General features: G+C 40.0%; 1 protein-coding gene across 1 annotated transcript; it reads left to right on the top strand.

The window, feature by feature from the left end:
- The first annotated feature begins 711 nt into the window (after positions 1-711).
- On the top strand, positions 712-17689 carry LOC139722826 (kelch-like protein 12). The gene is made up of 11 exons (XM_071634124.1): positions 712-765; positions 1750-2100; positions 5579-5737; positions 6773-6901; positions 7547-7742; positions 8468-8703; positions 9917-10078; positions 10953-11159; positions 12200-12336; positions 14193-14332; positions 17099-17689. The coding sequence occupies exons 2-11, from the start codon at positions 1929-1931 to the stop codon at positions 17322-17324; spliced, it is 1764 nt and encodes a 587-aa protein (XP_071490225.1). The 5' UTR covers positions 712-765; positions 1750-1928; the 3' UTR covers positions 17325-17689.
- The last annotated feature ends 1244 nt before the right edge of the window (positions 17690-18933 follow it).

Raw genomic sequence — 18933 nt, forward strand, 5'->3', positions numbered from 1 at the left:
CGTCCCACGATATGGAAACCGAACAAGTACGAACGAAGACGAATCGACATACTGTAGACATTTGTTTCATTTTTCATACTGAAATGATTCCTCTGCTCATGAAAATGTCACTAAGGATAGAAAACACGTATAACTATGTAAAATACTATATTTTCTTGCTGGTTATAAGCATTTAATGGAAATTTCTCAACAAATGTCACCTTACCCTACAGGCTGTCGTCACAAGAAAAAGCTCCGTCACCGAGATTCTCAGAGCAGGGAAGATACCGTGAAATATTGCTTCGCAGCATCAGAAAATAAATAGGAATTGCCTTAAAAATGCGATAAAACATTTTTTCATACATCATTCCACTAACCTATGCCATTTTAATGACTAAAATGTGTTTCATTCTGCAAAATTCTGGCACAAATAAAGTTGGGTCGAGTTGTCCAATCGCAAACCTGACCCTGGACAACTCGACCCGGTCGAGCTGTCCAGGGGTAGGGACGACTTGTCCAGGGACGACTTATCCCGCGGTCGAGTTGTCCAGGAACCTTACTGTATATCAGGCACAGCTACTTCTGTGGGTGGGTCTCAAAAACTGCTCAGTTACTCCCCTACGCTACGGAGAAATGTAAAATCCCGTTATTCCACCACAGAGTAATATCTTTCTCTTCGCATCGCCAAGGACTTTCAGGACATTTCCTTGCACTGTATTTGCTTCCGCCGTCATTCTGTCATGTAACGTTAGATGCTCTACTAACGTAGCTGCAGCTGACATTACGGTGAGTTTTTACATCGTACGTGGGATAGGGTCTAGGGCGACAACTATTGTTTGTGTTGTGATTCATCGTGAATGTATGGTAGTTGCCCTTCTTTTATTCAGCCTTATAACAATAGTGCCACTGTTGTAGTTTCTCTCATGCACGGTTTTCCAAGTCTGTGATCTACAGAGCACCCGTCGGATCCAGTTTCTAGCTGTCAATCTTATCATCGTGATTACGATGATGTCTAACGTTAGATCTTCGACCAAAAATAATTTTCCTAGTTAGCTGAGCTGTGTAACTTTCGTTAGACTCTTTGCTGACGCCTTGGCTTCGCTTCATACGTTCAACTCGTCATCACTTCTGCTAGTTAAACTGCAGAAGATTGTTCATGGGGTTATTGGACAGGCAAGGCTGGCCTCTCCTACACTACAGTTTAGGCCTACAGTAAATTTTGACTGACGTGCAAGAAGAATTTTGTGAGTGATGGTAAGGTTTTCATTATGCCTTTCATTATTTCCATTCTCATCTAACCGAATCTGAAATGTATATTATGACTGAACTGCTGAATAATAATGACTGTATGATTGTGGTAGAGCATATCAATAAAACCATAACACACTTCACACATCAACTGATCGAGTACAATCCAAATGTGTGTTAGGCCAAGCTAGGAAGCATTTGCATATGGCCACGGATGTAACTAGAAGAATTCACACTTACTGTATAAAGTCAAACTTTGTGTCTATCATATGTGCTTAAAAATGAAGTTCTATTGCCTGAAATATGAATGAATGACAAGCATGGCTTAATCAGGAACTTCTAAAGAAAATCAGGAAATTTGCGCACTCACACACGCACATGGCATGCCCTGGATGGCTGCAAGCAGATCAAGTGCCAAGAGTGTTTAATACCTAGTTGTATTTTCCATTTGTTGGGAGTAAGAAATTAAGCTAACTTATATTTCCTTTGTCTGTTTGTATGCATTTTGGTTTATCTTCTCAGATTATGAATGAGGATTCACCTTGCATATAAGTCATCGTAGTCGGCAGCTTGTAGTGGCATTGATTTCATATTTCCATCGTGCGTGAAAAGGAAATATGTGAGGTGAGGTGGTAAAGTCTGCTCCTGTGTGGAAAGGTAGCTCCTTCTAACCAGATGGTCATCACAATTTGAGTGTAATCATGTTGGACTTTGACGAACTCGAGGCCGATGGTGGAGGTGGTGGTGGTGGTGGTGCAAACAATGATGTCATGATTCACCGAGCGGACAGTTTCTATGGCAACCATGCACTTCGCACCATGGATGATCTCAGACAAGTTGGAAAACTGTGTGACGTTGTGTTAGATGTTGAAGGTAAGCATTTGTCTCCTGCATATTGATAGACTGTTATAGCAGGGCTGCACACTAACTCATTTTTTTTTCTACTGGTCCAACCTGTCTGTCGGACCAGTAGGAACCCATTTTATGCACTTTTTATTGGTCCATTCCTCAAGAAGTTCCTGGTCCAACAGTGATTTTTACTTGTCCTGGACAGTCAGACCAGCGTGTGTGCAGCGTTGGTTAAAGTAGTAGACCTTGTTTTCCAACACTGTAAATCATTCTCAACATACTGGTAATTTTTTTTTTTTTTTAAAGGGGGATGGCATCATATGTCGCAAACATGTACCAATAAGTCAAGTTGTGTCCCAACGTAACTGGGTCATTCTTCGCTAAGTGTATATTTCTGTGTCCCATCAATTTAAAGGTATTATGTACAAAAATGAAAGGTCATTTCATTACTTTCTGTTCTGTTTACGATGACTTACATTCATGTAATGAAGATAGCATACCAAAAAGAGGGATGAATTGTTTATCCTGACCTATTATTTTAATTATCCCGTATCCCTACCACTGAAAACCCCTTGTCCCACTGATACTACAAATACCGGTAAATATCCTTATGTCGCATTTCAAGATGGAAGCATGTTCAAACATTTTAAATGCCTTTTCATTTCCATTTAGAACGTACTATTAAATAATCAGCATTATACCAATATCAAATGATTTAAGAAAAAAAATGAAATAAATAATTCAAAATTGTGTGTCCCACCATTTTGCGTCATCTCCGTCACAAACATTTAGGGCGCCATTAACAAAAATAAGTATCGATTTTAGTGCTACATGACAGTTACATGCTGAAGTTGATGAACTCACCTGGTTTTCCCCCATTTTAATCAAGAAAGTTATAATTTTTTTGAAATTTGTGACAAAAGCCAGTTCGTACCTTTATTCAGCGCCATCTCCGAACGCTGGAGATTACATATCAAATCAAAATAATTCATAATTTTGGTGGCATGACGGGAGAGAAGATCATACCCTCTTCCAGTACACACGGTTCTAGAAGGCAGGTGAATGGATTAGGAAGATGGTATGAGGCCATTAATTGTTAAACCCGTCATCTCCGTCACAAAAAGTGACGGAGATGATGTTGATGGAATTTGCTTTTTAGTACAAAATAGCAATAAAGTGATATTGAAAATGCATGATGTCAATCATATTGGAAGTCCTTCAACCACTGCTATTTTCTTTTGCTCAGTTGCATTATATCTATCCTTAAATTTGTTTATGCCATATTAGATTACCAAATATCATCTCCATCACGTATTCTCTGTCACGTGACATTTTTCATATATATTTACAATGTATTACTGCAGCACTAAAAATTGAAGTTATTCTAAATGAGGAAACACCACATGGGCAATTCCGCGGTTAGTAACGTTACATTTGAACAAATTTAGATATTTGTTTTTACTACTAAATTACCATTTATTCATTTCAAGCCAAAATTATGTCAAAAACATGTTCATCATTCCCAGGTTTATGATACAGAAAAGAATGAATACAATCCAAGAAATAATAGCATTGCTATGGCAACTTTAAGGGCTGGTTAGTAACGTTACGAAAAAAGGACATGACAAAAAAATCAATGTCTTGTAACAAAAAGTGTGCAAAAATTCAAGTTACTTCAAACAAAGTGTTGCATTAATTTCAATTATTGCATCATGACAAATGTTCACACAATGTTTTTTAGCAGTTCGACCAATAATTTCTTAGCTGGCCCCCAAAAGCATGGTTAGTAACGTTACGGTTAGTAACGTTACATTTGTCCGGAGTAATTCCACAGGTCATTTCACCCTTTTGTAATTGACAAAATGTCACATGACTTCTGGAGTATTTAAATGTATTTATCTTTTACCCTTTAGCAAAACTTTGAGGAAAAAATTTCAAAGGAACCCACTGTAATTTGCATTTAAGTGAATTTCAGCATCCCCAGTCCCACATGTACATTTTAAATGATGGTTTTAGATCTCGCAAAATCAATCAATACGAAAGATAAAATCTACTGAATTTGAAAGACCTTAGTGATTGGTGAACATCCATGGCATTAGTTGATACCTAGATTAAAGAGTAAGATAAAGAGGCACATTTCTTTTATCCATGTCATGTCCACCTAACTGCGGAATTGCCCACATAAAGATTGCGCCCGTATTAAATGAAGTCAACATTCATCGTGATTTTCCCACTTTATGAAAGATTTTCCATTCCCGAGACACTTTTTCTTTCAATAATTTGTAATGCCGAAAATATACACTTAGCGAAGAATGACCCAACTACGTTATGGTTTGGTAGAAGTTAATAGTAAGTCTTGTAAGGTACACATACATTGTAGACTAGCTCATGTGTAACGTGTACCAGAAACCTCGAAACTCCTTCAGAATTAAAACAAAAAACAAAACAAAAATATAAAGAGAGAGATTTGCATTTTGCCGTGGCTGGGAAGATTTGAGCGTGACTTTCTTTATTGCTGCCATTCATACATGAACAAAATTTGCGAACTACACCAAACCCAATCAGTTAAAGTCAGTATCACAAGTGTTCTGACATTGTGGTGATATAGACTCTGCTTACCAATGAGTTAGTGCTAGCTGTAAGGGCGGTGTGCCCATGAACAATGCCATACACATTAAGAAATGCACACTTTCCGTCTTTGCCGTCATAAATCCATCAAACATGAACACTGGCAGAGACTTAATATTTCCTCTTTATTAAAAGTTCCTCAATGGTTTCTGTCATGAAATATGAAAATGAAAGTTAAGTGAAACCCCCCCCCAAAAAAAAAAAAAAAAAATAATAATAATATGCTCCCTGCACATTTTATAGAAATTTTAAGCAGTGAGTAATTCAACAATCTAATACAATGTAAGTCTATTATAAGTCTAAAGTGTATCATAGTGCCAGACTGGCTGTAAAGAATGGGGTGTATACTGGCCTAATGATGGAACCTAATTTGTACTCTGAATTTTGTCTTCCCAGCGTAGAAGGTGCATTATGTACTAATTTCTTTTATTCTAATGCACATTTAAAGACACTGTAGTGTGTAAATGAGACTTTAAATGGTAGTCTTTGAATTTTCTGCCTCATCTCTTTGTGTCAAAACCATAATAGAAAATGCTTTTGTATGGAATCAGTAGACTGTGGAATTGTCAATTTTCCCTTTAAATTTTGGACACTGTGACAGAACAATGACGACAACAACACTCCACCCCTTCACCTCTGCAGGGACCAAGATTCCCGCCCATCGAATTGTCCTGGCGTCCTTCTGCCGCTACTTTTCTTTGGAAATGAGTACCGGTACCACATGGGTTGTGTCTGTAAGGTACAGTATGCCCAGATCTCTCAGAGGTACCCCCCCCCCCCCCCCCCCCCCCCCCCACCACTGCTGTCCGGTAGTGAAAGCTATCCCTTTCTAGAATAAACACTTTTTTAAAACTCCACCCCTTCACCTCTGCAGGGACCAAGATTCCCGCCCATCGAATTGTCCTGGCGTCCTTCTGCCGCTACTTTTATGCCATGTTCACTGGAGAGATGAAGGAGGCCACCCTTCCTGTGGTCACCATGAAAGAGGTCAACCCAAGGGCCATGGAGCAACTCATAGACTATGCATATTCAGGTAAGGTTTTCCTTTATACAGTGCACTCCCATTATAACGAACATGGTTGAAACAAAATTCCTGTTACAATGAAGTAAAAATTCAAGCTGCAGCATTATCTGCTGTATGCATTTTTATTGTTTATTTGTTCGGTTATAACAAAATTTCGATATAACGAAAGAAAACTGCCGCACCTGAGGACTTCGTTATGATGGGAGTCCACTGTACAAAGTAATTATATTCAAGCCAGCATCTTGATGAAATTTAATTCTGTCGACTCATTTTTGAACATATCCATGCTTTGGTGTGGTCTATACATTAGTTGTATTCATTAGGTCAAGGGAGCTGAAAGTGCAAAGTATGTGTATGTCATGCTCATACTTTGTTTGAAAGACAAGAGTCCTGTTGTATTCCAGACTGTTCTGCCTGTAAATTGTAAAATCAGCCATTGTCATGTACTGTTAGGCTACTTTTGTTGTTAAAGTCAGTATGAACATGAATGGATATTTAACTTTGCAAGATTCAGATGTAAGCAAGTACTACTGTTGTAAAGTGGTGCCATTTGTAGGCGAATAAGGTAAGCTTTAAATGCATTACTACCAACAAGTCAGGACAAATGGCACATCATAATCTTAGGGCTCCTTTGTCTTGCATTCCTTTAAAAAAAGCAAACAGACAACCATAAAGCAAATGAAACAATAAAGAAAAACAGTACAAACTGAGAAACCAGTCTGTTGCAGTTAAGTAGGCAAACAAACATTACATATCCAGGGGTCGCACTTAACTTTTTTTTTAACTAGCCAGGCGGACTACTTAGAATCAATTTTGACACTGAAGCAATATTTTGGCTAGCCAGACGGACTAGTAACTTCAGAATTTTATGATTTTTAGCTAGTCCGACGTGATTTTGGGTGGCCCATGGCCAGCGGACCATCGCCAATTTCGAACCCTGCATATCACGTTTGCCAGCATTGAATTGTCAGATGAAGTGAATGCCAACTTCATGTCACACGTGAGTGATGATGTGATTATTGTTTGTATTGTGTTTTTTTGCAGGAGAGCTGATGATCCACATAGACACAGTACAGGCCTTACTGAACACGGCATCCATGTTGCAACTCTCAGACGTCCAGGCGTCGTGTTCAGAGTTCTTGAAGAAGCAACTCCATCCAGCAAACTGCCTAGGTACGGTACTGTATTTATGCCAGCTGAGTGATTGTTGTATGTTGAGTTCTTATTCATTTTATCTCTGAATTTCTCATATTACTGTAATTAACCTTCAGCTGTTTGACTTAAAGACAGCACGCGTCAAGGAGCTCATAGAGACCACATACTGCATTGATTCTTTGTGATACATTTGTACAAGTTACATGGTTTTATGTCGTGCATTGTGAAATATCATGTGAAGTGGAACTGAATGATTTGGATAAGATCATACTGGAGTGACACTTTCATGGCTGGTAGATGAGTAGATTCAAGGGTTGATTAATTTGATTTGATATTAGCTTTTCATGAAAGAAACTGGTTGACAATCCAAGCACAATCAATTTACATATGATATATTATCAGAAGTCCAAATAGTTGTGGTAATTATAGTTCTGGTGATTATAATTTGTGTGATTTCCTGAAAATGTATTATACCACAAATGTGTCTTTCATTCTTCAACTATAAATGCGGCATTCATTTACAAGTACTGCTGGAATAATATTGATGATGATCGGATTACAAATCAGATCAGTAGTTGTGTTCAGGAAACCGGCAGGTCATCATAAATGTAAAGGAAATTGAGGAAATAGAGAGTGAATATCAACGATTGTGTTGTTGCACAGGTATCCGAAATTTTGCTGATGCACACACATGCACTGACTTGAAGTTGGTGTCTGGACGGTATGCCGAGACACATTTTGATGAGGTGGCACATGAAGAAGAGTTTCTCCAGTTAACAAAGTCCCAGTTAGCAGACCTACTGCGATGTGAGGACCTTAATGTCCAAAGCGAAGAGGAAGTCTACAATGCAATAATCAGGTAAGAAAATTGGAAACATTTGTAGACGTAATTTCAGTTAATTTGTCTCCAAACTCTTGCAAGAGATTTACGAGATGGTGGGGCACATCATGGATATTTCTGTCCTGTTTAAACCTGAAAGATGTACAAGGAAAGTAGGAGAGGGAAGATATAGACTAACAATTACTCTGAAATACTGTTTGCATGAACTGAACTGGGCCCCGTTTTATCAAAACATAATATCGATTTTAAATTTCCTTAGCACACAGGCTGCCATAGACTTACAGTTGATATCAACTATATAATCAATTTTAACTCTTCATAAAACAGGGCCCTGACCTGTCAGTAAATCTGCCATAAATGTGATGTGCCCACTTGGGCACATGTTTGTTGAGTGCATGGCATATATCACAGTGGAATATATATCGTGCATTCATATACATGCGCACACATGGAACACCGCAGTAATGGTGGATTTTGCTGAATGTATGATATGGTGGTGTAATATGTATCATGCATTTACATGTACGCATGTGCACATGGGACACCAAAATAATAGCGGATTTTGCCGCCAGATCGGATCGGTCCCTACTGTAAATTTAAAAAAAAAAGTATTCATGAGGTTTCCAAAGTTGACACACTTTTACTTCCAGACTGAAATTTATGGTACCAGTATATGAAATGATGTTTTGTTTTTCTCTTTTTTTCTCCCCTTTGTCTTATGTCCCGGTGTAATGGACACCTAGATGGGTGTATCATGACAAAGCCAATCGCAGGGCAGACATCGCCGAGCTCCTGCAGGAAACGCGGATGCCGCTGTTGTCTCCCCGCTTCCTGGTCGACATCGTGGAGGCAGAGGAGCTCATCAAGCAGGACATGAAATGCCGAGACCTCCTGGATGAAGCCAAGAACTACCACATGCTCCCAGAGAGGCGGACCGGCATGAGGCCAACACAGATCACACCGAGGAAGTCTACAGTCGGTGAGTTGGTTGGTTGCTTGCTTTGCTTCCTTATTCAAGGAAGGAATTTTTTTCTGCACTTTTTCCATGCAATACCTCATATTTTGCAATAGAATATTGAATACTGTAAAACGAGAAATGTTCGCGTGCATTTTAATTTCGCGAATTTCGCGAGCGCCAAGATTCGCGAAATTAAAATGCACGCGAAATTTCTTATCTACATTATATGCATTGAACGCAAGAGGCAATTCGCGAAAATTTCTTGCCGCGAAAAAGGCAGTCGGCTCCAATTCGCGAAAATTTCGTGCCGCGAATATATCATGTTTTACAGTAAGTGCAGACAAAGAGAAACTGACCAGGAATATGGAATCCTGTTGTCTTTCCTCATTGTATCCCGCGAACAGAGTTCGGAGGATACTATGGATTTGGTCTCGTTTTCATTTATATTACAAAATATTGACATAGAATTAATGAACGGTAGGAACTGGCAAAGTACAGTCAAACCTGTCTTAGCAGCCACTTGTCTATTGCGGCAACCTGCGGAATACAGCCACTAAGAACAATTACCCCCCTGGGCAAAAGCCATGTTAAATACCCTGTTTGTAGTGGCCACCTGTCTACAATGGCCACCTTTTTTTTTTTCATCTCCCCTGGTGGATGCTAGGCAGGTTTTACTGAAAATAAGTGATATTCCATAATTATGTCAAAGCAAAGATATACAAGATTTAATTTATGCTTGCATTATGGAAAAATAATAGATATCAGTACATGATTTGACAACCAGAAAATGCAAATACTGCGATGTCAAGCATTTGTTGAAGAATTGGCTGGCCGTATTTGATAATGATGTACATTAGGGCTTTAGGAATCATACGTGCTGCTTGAAGTTGAAATGTGTAGTTAGATCCATGTGACGCTGGTGAGTGCAAGGATGCACTCAGGCATACACAGTACAATAGCAATTATCTGACTGTCTCAGCACTGCTTGTGGCGAGTCAACTGTGTATATCCTGAATGTGTGAGAGTTGTTCAGATTATTGAAAAAGGGTAGTGCTTTGCAGACTGTATGAAATGAATGTGGGGCCTGATAGTTGAATTTTATAGAATTAAAGTTTTCAATGGAAAAGTATGTCCATGTATTATGTGAGGATTTTATCATAAAGCATGTGATGTCTTGCATCTTAGTCAGGCAGTGCTAACTGGTGTAATGTTATGTTCATATTCGTTTTGGCAGGTTCCATTTACTGTGTTGGAGGGATGGACTGCACAGGCCACTCCCTCAGCCATGTGGAAAGACTCAATCTGGGCAATGGGAGGGTGACCATTGAAGCCAGCATGAACACCCCCCGCAGCGGAGTGGGAGTTGCTGCCCTGGATGGGAAACTCTATGCAATAGGTAGGAGGTAGGGGGTGACAAGATGATAAGGCAAAGCCCCTGTGATGACTGGTCCACTTCTATCTGAATTCATAGATGACTATTGGTCCTACTAAAGACCCTATCCGATGCTCTTTACCCTTGTCAGGATGACACTGAACACAACTATCAAAATGTTGAATGAGACAGTTCTTTGTAGGATTGATACCAACACCAAAAAGACTTAAATCACAAATCAGCAGAGCTAGAGCCTGTCACATGGAAAGATGTTGAGAATGCGTGATGAGGCAAACTTTCCATTTGATCACTGCCACACACTGAGTATCCCTGTATTGCGTGTGTGTGGTTTGTTATCAGTTAGTTTCAACTGCATTCTGTCATATTTGAGATCAACGAAGTCATCATGAAAGGAGCCAAGAGACTATTTACAGGCTCTGAAGGTGCTGTTTGATTCACATGGTTTGATTCTCAAAGAAGTGAAGACCACCAGAATGTACTCTCGACATGGAGAGTCAGAAAATTTTTTAAATAGAAAATTTATGCTTGTGTAATAAAGCATATTTTCTATGTACAGTGTTTTCATCATGTCATATATTTCATTTTTACTGTGCACAAGTTTTCTTACCCACTACTCAAGAGGTTTTTATGTGTATCACCTTGACCTTTTATCCAATGCATGAAAAAGACAGTGTTAATAAAAGGGATTTTTGTCTGATGTCACAGAAATTGTGAATTACTTTGTTTAGAATAACTTGAGGCCCATGAAGCATGTAATGTGTATTTCGTGTGCTGCATGCTTTATTAACATTATTAAACTCTTTACTTATGTATAGTCAACAAAATGTTAACTGGTTGATTAGAAATACTTTATATTTGTGTGTGTGTGTGTAATTAGGTGGCTATGATGGCGGCACTTACTTGAGTACTGTTGAGATGTTTGACCCCTCGACCCGAATGTGGCACAGAGTTGGCTCCATGCAGCAGGTCCGCCGTTATCACTCTGTGGCTATCCTCGATAGACAGCTGTTTGCAATCGGCGGCTATGATGGTGTATCAGTACTCGACACAGTAGAGGCCTATGACCCCCGCACAAACCGCTGGAGTAAGTAGTCTATACATTCTCTTATTCAGCAAAATGATTCTCATCTGCATTTACAGAGGGATGTATTCATGAATCTTATGGATGAAGCGATCACTGTTTAAACACAGATTAAATGACAAGGTGTTTATACACCTTCTTCTTCAAAATACTCCTCAGTGTTCCATCTGGATCCAAACAGGGAGGAAACTGACACTGTCTTTGTAATTACATTGTGCTCCATTATGTTGAATTTATAGAATGATAATGTATGCTCTCTCTTGCAGTCAGGCAGATTTTATCATCCGTGTGCTGTAGCACAAGTTATTAGTCACATGATAATTACACACCATATACACTGTAACTTGCCTACCACAGAAGGACAGAACAGACTTGCCCCATTTTTACCAATCTTACATTCACTTTAAATCAGCCATGGTACTTGAATGGAAGAGGAGGGTTGCTACATACACCATTAGTTCTGGGGAATGTATCTTCATTGAATGTTTTAACATTGTCTTGGCCATTTGTCATGGTGCACAGTCAGTCAGTGATTTGACTAAGACGCGTAGCTTAAAACACTGCCCTTTCCTGTCCCTTGGCAGAGTGCAGCTCAAATTTATCCCTCAATTGTGGACGAGATGGGCGATGAGTTAGCTCAGTCTGTAGCACGTTTGCCTCATGATCGTAAGGACCCCAGTTCAATTCCCGAGTCCCTCTGAGCAATGTTGTGTGTAATCATACCATCCCCTCCAGTAAGAGGCAAGACACTCTGTCCCTCGGATAGGACATAACATGGAGGTCCTGTGTGTGAGAGAGTCACAACTCATGCACATGAAAGATCCCGCTTCATTTATTCATTGCAAAGAGCAGGGTGTTTAACTCGGTGAAGTAGTCCCGCCTTACATCCACCTGGACCCCATGGAAGATCAGCTATTGCAGCTGAATGTGGGCTATCCAGCCATCTTCTCAGATGGAAAAGAAAAAACAAACAAACAAAAAAACAAACAAAAGACAGCTGCATTCATCTTTTCATGTTTGCTACAACAACTGTGTATTTTCAGGAAGGATAGCCAGTATGGACGGCAACCGTCGCCACGCTGGGGTCGCTGCGGTCCATGATTGCTTGTATGCAGTCGGGGGAAGTGACGGTTCCATCTATCTCAAGAGCTGCGAGAAGTATGACCAGAGGATGAACAGGGTGAGGGAACGAGGAGGTGTTATAAAGTATAAATGTATAAGGGCTCGACACTAACCTCTTTCTTTGGTGGTCCATTCAGGCCACTTTAAAATCTGAAATTTGGGAAGCTCAAAAAAAAAATAAAGAAATGTAATGACCCAAGATAAAAGGAAACGTAACATTCCACTTTGAATGTCAGTTGCCCATTCAGGCCATCAAGAGATAAATGTTTGGGAAGTTTGGTGGACCAAACATCAATTTTTAGTGGCTCCATGCCACGAAACCACTGCTAATGTCAATTCTGCATTTACCATTTGGTAGCTAGTATATACCTCTCCTCCATAGATTATAAAGATTCTGTAAGTTTTGTTTTTGTCTGTCATTAACTTTATAGGAATGCATGTTTTGGCTTGCTTATGATAGCTGTTCAATCCAAACTGAAGACTGCTGCATGTAAGATAGTCTAGGGGATTAATGTTTTTCCATTTGATTCCTACACAACCAAGTAAATTTGGTTTACCATAGCCTTCCCCTATCTTTTTAACCCTAATCAGGCTGGGCTTTTTTGGCTATGCTATATCGGGGGGGGGGGGGGGGGGGGGGGGGAGGGATTCCGCCCCCCCTTCAGATCTCGCCTATGGAACGCGTGATCGCGCCGAAAATCGGCACACGTGACGCCCGCGACGTATACTATCAAAATGTATGGTTGCTTTCTCCGAAAAATTATTCTTATATTTTATATTAATTAATTATTGTAATTTATGCATAAAATCAGTTTGGGGCTCTAAATCACTTATTAATGCTCTAATTAAGCTAATTTCTTTTTAAAAATGTTTCTTGTATCATTCTCCTGAGACATAGGATAAAAAAAAAATCTGCATCGAAATTAATTTCTGATGTATTTGATTGTTTTTTGCATTTCTTATGTATTTCGTTGTTTTTCGAACTTTTGTTTTTGTTTGTTTTTTGGCCAAAATTTTTCACAGACATTTTTTGAAGCTTTATTATGCTAAAATAAATTAATTTCGTCCATTCTAAGTCAAGATATGAATTTTTATGTGAATTAATTGAAAAAACACACTTTGCATTGGATTTGTACACAAAATCACGTTTTGGAGCAATTTTGGGGTTGACAAATTTTTTTCGAACGAGCGTCGCGTCAAAACGGTACGCGCGGGCGCAACAATTGTGGTCTCAAAAGTTGCGCGATACTTGAAAGAAAAAAGTCATGAAACATCGCGGCGGGAGCTTATCGTGCTGCGAAGATATTGCGCGAAACGTCGAGGGGAGGCGGATTCCGCCCCCCCCCCCCAGCCTGATTAGGGTTAACCCGTTGAGGACGGTTTGATATTGCTACAACACGCATTTCCCATAGACGCTTGCCAGAGTATACTCGGGACTCGTCCTCAACGGGTTAACAATGAGGCGGAGAATTTAGCATAGGATTTAGTTACTTTTGATGCATTAATATCAATGCTAAGATTCGTATCAGTTGACATCAGTGCAACAGTTTTCATCAGTTGTTATCAATGTGCTGCTGCAATTCAAATATCTGATGAAGAATTAACCATTCCATTGCTGTACCATTAGAACATGTGTCAATGGATTGCTGAAGAACCAACCAGGTAGTTGCTACTCATAATCTTGTGAGTACTATATCATCCCCTGAAGCTACTAAAACAGCACCTGTTGGCAGTACACGACTGTGTAGGTGGCTCTCAGGCCCACTATCTCAAAAAGCAGCAGATGCTGTACACTTTTGGGTTGCCTATGGTAGTAATAGAACTAAACTTAGTGAAGAGTCTTCTTCCATATTACTTTCAATATTTCTATTGCTAAATATCATTTGTTCTCTCTCTGATGATTTGTGATTACAGTGGCTTCCAGCTGCCAGCATGAACTCCAAGAGGGGTGGTGTCGGTGTAGGATCAGTAGGGGGCAGGCTTTACGCCTCTGGAGGCTACAACGGCCAATCAAATCTGAACACTGTAGAGAGGTACTACCCAGATGCAGACAGGTAAAGATTACATCAGGTGTTATTCGAAGTCAGCTGTGAGCTCTGTAAAATAAATTGTATTGCGTATTACAGCATTCAGTATGCAGTAAACATTAACAGCCACAAAGAGTATAAACACTTTGCATTACAAGAATAAAAAGGATAAAAATAATACAGCAAGACTTCTCACTTTGCAAAAGATTTGATAATGTCTCTGTCTTACATTGTAGTTTATGAAACATGTGTCTTCTTAGATTTTTCTTTCTGCTTGCATGAATGATAGTAGATAGTTGAAATCTATATTTTCAATATCCATTTTTCTTGTGCTCAAGGTAGAATTTAGTAGCAAGTATTGACCTGCACACAGACACTGACCCTTTCAATCGATCTAAAGTAATAAGCACCTAAGCTGCAGCTAAGAACATCAAGTAAAGAATAAGATAGATATTCATATAAACCTAAATTTTATGAGGGTATTAAAGATAATAAAAAGTTTTGGTACCTCAAAATTTTCCTTGAATTTCCTTATCTTAGTTTGTGTTTCAGGTTAAAGTACCTTTCATATAACTAACACTGTGAGACTTACTCGCCCCAAAGTGCTCTCATGTCTTAGTAATCATGCAATTAACTGCGACCAGCAGCCCCATACGCATAGCGACCAGCAGTCCCATACACATAGTGTAATCGGGCTTCGCATTGTAGCATTCAGGATCATGACAGATTTAGTATCGCAGGATAAATGTCAACTTAAAATTCCAAAAATTCTTCAATTTGAAGACTTACCAATTAAGGTGAAGTATTGAAAACAGGCTTCGGGCAACGTTTGGTTCTGCCTATAGTCCCTTTCTGTTCGAATTGATGACTGAATGTGACTCGGTCAAGAGGACCTTGGGAGAGCTACATACACTGAATACTACAGCCAGTGCATGCGAACACATCACATGCGCACAAATTTCAAATCCATCAACGGATAACATGTTTGTGTGCGCATGCGCTGGCCGTAGTAGTCAGTGTATGTAGCTCTCCCAAGGTCCTCTCGACCGAGTCACATTCAGTCATCAATTCGAAAAGAAAGGGACTATTGGCAGAACCAAACGTTGTTCGAAGCCTGTTTTCAATACTTAAAATTAATTGGTAAGTCTTCAAATCGAAGAAATTTTTGGATTTTAAGTTGACATTTACCCGCGATACTAATTCTGTCATGATCCTGAATGCTACAATGCGAAGCCCCATTACACTATGCGTATGGGGCTGCTGGTCGCAGTTAGCTATGCGTACAATGGGCTGCACGCTGCTGGTCGCAGTCAGTGGTTTCGTACAATATTTATCGACGCCGTACGGCGACGGCTCTGGTACGAAACCATTATTGCATGATTATTAAGACATGAGAGCACTTTTGGGCGAGTAATTCTCACAGACAACATACTTTAACGTGAAACACAAACCAAGACAAGGAAATTCAGAGAAACTTTTGAGGTACCAAAACTTTTTATTATCTTTAAAGACAATTGTGATTATATACCACCTTCATATCCACACTGCATTTAGGGGCATTGTGTTTTAATGTATTTAAGAAACGTTGGTAAAATGTTCTATCCTTTATAGGTAAAGTGCCCATAAAGGTTTTATGAGATGTCATTTCCATTGTGATAAGAGTGAACCATGCCTGCTACTGCTGTTTCTTTTTTTAGCTCACCAGAGCCAAAGGCTCAAGTAAGCTATTGCGATCGCTCTTCGTCCGGCGTCCGGCGTGCGTAAACTTTTTATATTTTCATCTTCTTCTTGAGAACCCCAAGATCGATTTTTACCAAGCTTGGCAGGTAGCTTCCCTAGGGGGAATAGGATCTCAATTTGTTCAAATGGGCACCATGCGCCACCTGGGGGCCCCCCAGTGGGGCCCAACCCCCCCCCCCCCCCCCCCCGAAAAAAAAAAATAATAATAATAAATAAAAATAATAATAATAAAATAAAATAAAAATTAAGGATTCTTTAAAAATCTTCTTCTCTAGAACCAGAAGTGATAGAGCTAAGTTAATACTTTGAGTTGGTACATTGATGATTGTAGTTTCAAGTTTGTTCATGGCAGAATCAGGGGTGCCCCCCCTTGGGACCCAGGGGAGGGGGGGGGGGGTGGGGAAGGGTCCTAATGGGGCCCAAATTGCACATTTTGATCTTTTTCTTGAAAATGCCATGATGAATCATCCCTAGGGGGAAAGAATCTCATACCCATCATATGGGCACCATGCCCCACCTAGAGGGCCCCAGGGGGGCCTAGATTGGGGCCAAATTGTAAATTTTCATCTTTTTCTTGAGAACCCCATGATGAATTTCCACCAAACTTGGCAGGTAGCATTCCTAGGGGGATAGAATCTCAATTCCATCAAATGGGCACCATGCCCCATCTGGGGGTCCCACAGGGGGGCCCAACTCATCCCCCATTCCCCATGGGGGTAGTTCTCAAAGCTATCCCCATGACAAGTTTCCAATGTTCTCAGGTAAGAGTCTACTAGAATGCATGGAAGGTGAACTTGCGATACTCAGGTGAGTGCGAGACCCCCGGGTCTCTTGTTTTCTGTAATATCGCATATTTAAATACCAATGTGATGGTACTAGGTATTAGTCACTTGAAAGGGTGCACTGAACATCCCAAATTATGAAAGAAATGATTTGCAGTACAAGCAAGACTCACAATTCACAATCAAATTAATGTAACCCATTTGATTGACCAGAGGCTGACACCCTAATGATGAAGTAAATTGATCATTTCTGCTCTATACCTCCTCCCAGATGGGCATTCCTGGCCCCCATGTCGGAATGTCGGAGTGGCCACGGAGTTGCGGTCATGGGGTCCACCATGTACGCCCTGGGGGGACACGATGGGGTGCACTACCTGAACACCGTTGAGTCCTTTGAGTCCCACTCGGGGGAGTGGCACAGTCTGGGACCCATGGGAACCAGCCGGGCCGTGGCAGGAATAGCAATCCTCAACAACGTCCCCTGCTCCACTCTGTGAGAATTCGTGTCAGCCCTTCATCCTCTGTGTGTGAGGAGTTTTGGTTATGTCCTGAGAATGTGTGTCATCTGCTGGGGTGTGAATTGATTCTAGTGACTTTGTTTTTATTGTGCCTGTGTGTCCCAAGGAAGAAAAATGAGGGCATTATCCTTTGGGGTACTTATTGTGTGCTGCCCTTCCTGAAAAGGAAATATGGAAAATTATTTCTGAAATATTGTTGAACATCTGTCTCATCTCTCTCTCCCTTCACAGCCTTAACTCTTTATGTGCCACGTTCGCACACCCAACTCAGTCGACAGCATGCCAAGTTTGTATGTTCTGCTCAAACGCACAGACCCGCCTAAACCGATAGATAAATCTCCAAATGCCACAGTGCAATGAAAGCGTTTCTCGCATTTCTATTCCTATCACATGTAGCTTGCATTTATGTGGTGGTTGACTATAAAGGGGTGTTCCCTCCTGGAATTGCGAGTAAATTCCAAGTTCCTGTCACTGCTTTGTGTGCAAAAGTCATACCTCTACTATAATGTAGCTACTGGTCATTTGAAAGAAAGAAAAAAACAGCTCATAGAGTTATCACACAATTTACATCGAAGCAAAGCTTTACATTTTTCTCTACGACTTTGCTCATTACATGTCCAGGGCAATACAAATTAATAAAAGTTACATAGATTTGAAAAACAGAATGTTTTCCAAAGCATGACTACGTTGCTGTCTCCATATAATGTGGCACACAGGGGATTTACCCCATGGCACGTAAAGAGTTAAATAGGGATGAGAAAATGAAACAATGTATGCAACTGGGATAAGTTGAGATTTAACCAAGTTATTAAACTGAAGGAGAGTTTATTGGTTGAAATGACACCAGGCATTCATCAAGATTAGGTCAGTATTCTGTATTCAATCTGCATACCAAAGTTACTATGCATTGTTTTTTTTTTGCAAGTACATGTACTATTTAACAATAGTTAAAGTTAGTCAAATACCAGTCGGCGATTGTGTAAATAGGGTCATGTGATAGCAGACCATTCTTAAAGGAGACATGCAGATGATTTTCAGACTTTTACATTTGAACAACTATAAATTACCGGTAGTTATACTGAGTACAGAGTTTCAGAATTTATAGTGATTGGGATGAGGAATTAGAATGTTTTCAAAATTTATAACAAATTGCAATGAACAAGGATGATGACACGGCAGCTTCACCATAAGAATGCATAAGTTGGGGCTCAAGGAAGAACAAAAGAAGAAGGCATGCATAGATTCTGCACTGGTGAACTTGTTGAGCAAGCGGTTTCGTAATGTAATTACACTGCTACATTTCTGAAATATGTGAGGCTCCTATGTCGTCAACACTGTTCATTGTAAATTGTTTAACCTGTTGAGGACGAGACCTGAATATACTTGGGCTGGTGTCTATGGGAAATGCATATTGTAGCGAAATCAGTCCGTCCTCAACGGGTTAAGACTTTTCAGAGTATTAGTTTCTCTGCTCGAGGACCACAATAAATTCCACAAATCTATGCATGGATGTAGCGATTTCTGCACTACATGATGTGAAATTATGAAAATCGTCTGGAATGCCCCTTTAATGTTCTTCAATAAGTAG

Source organism: Diadema antillarum, unplaced genomic scaffold, assembly GCF_040938485.1.
Source record: "Diadema antillarum isolate AM-2024a unplaced genomic scaffold, OU_Dant_1.0 scf00000014, whole genome shotgun sequence".
NCBI lineage: Eukaryota > Metazoa > Echinodermata > Echinoidea > Diadematoida > Diadematidae > Diadema > Diadema antillarum.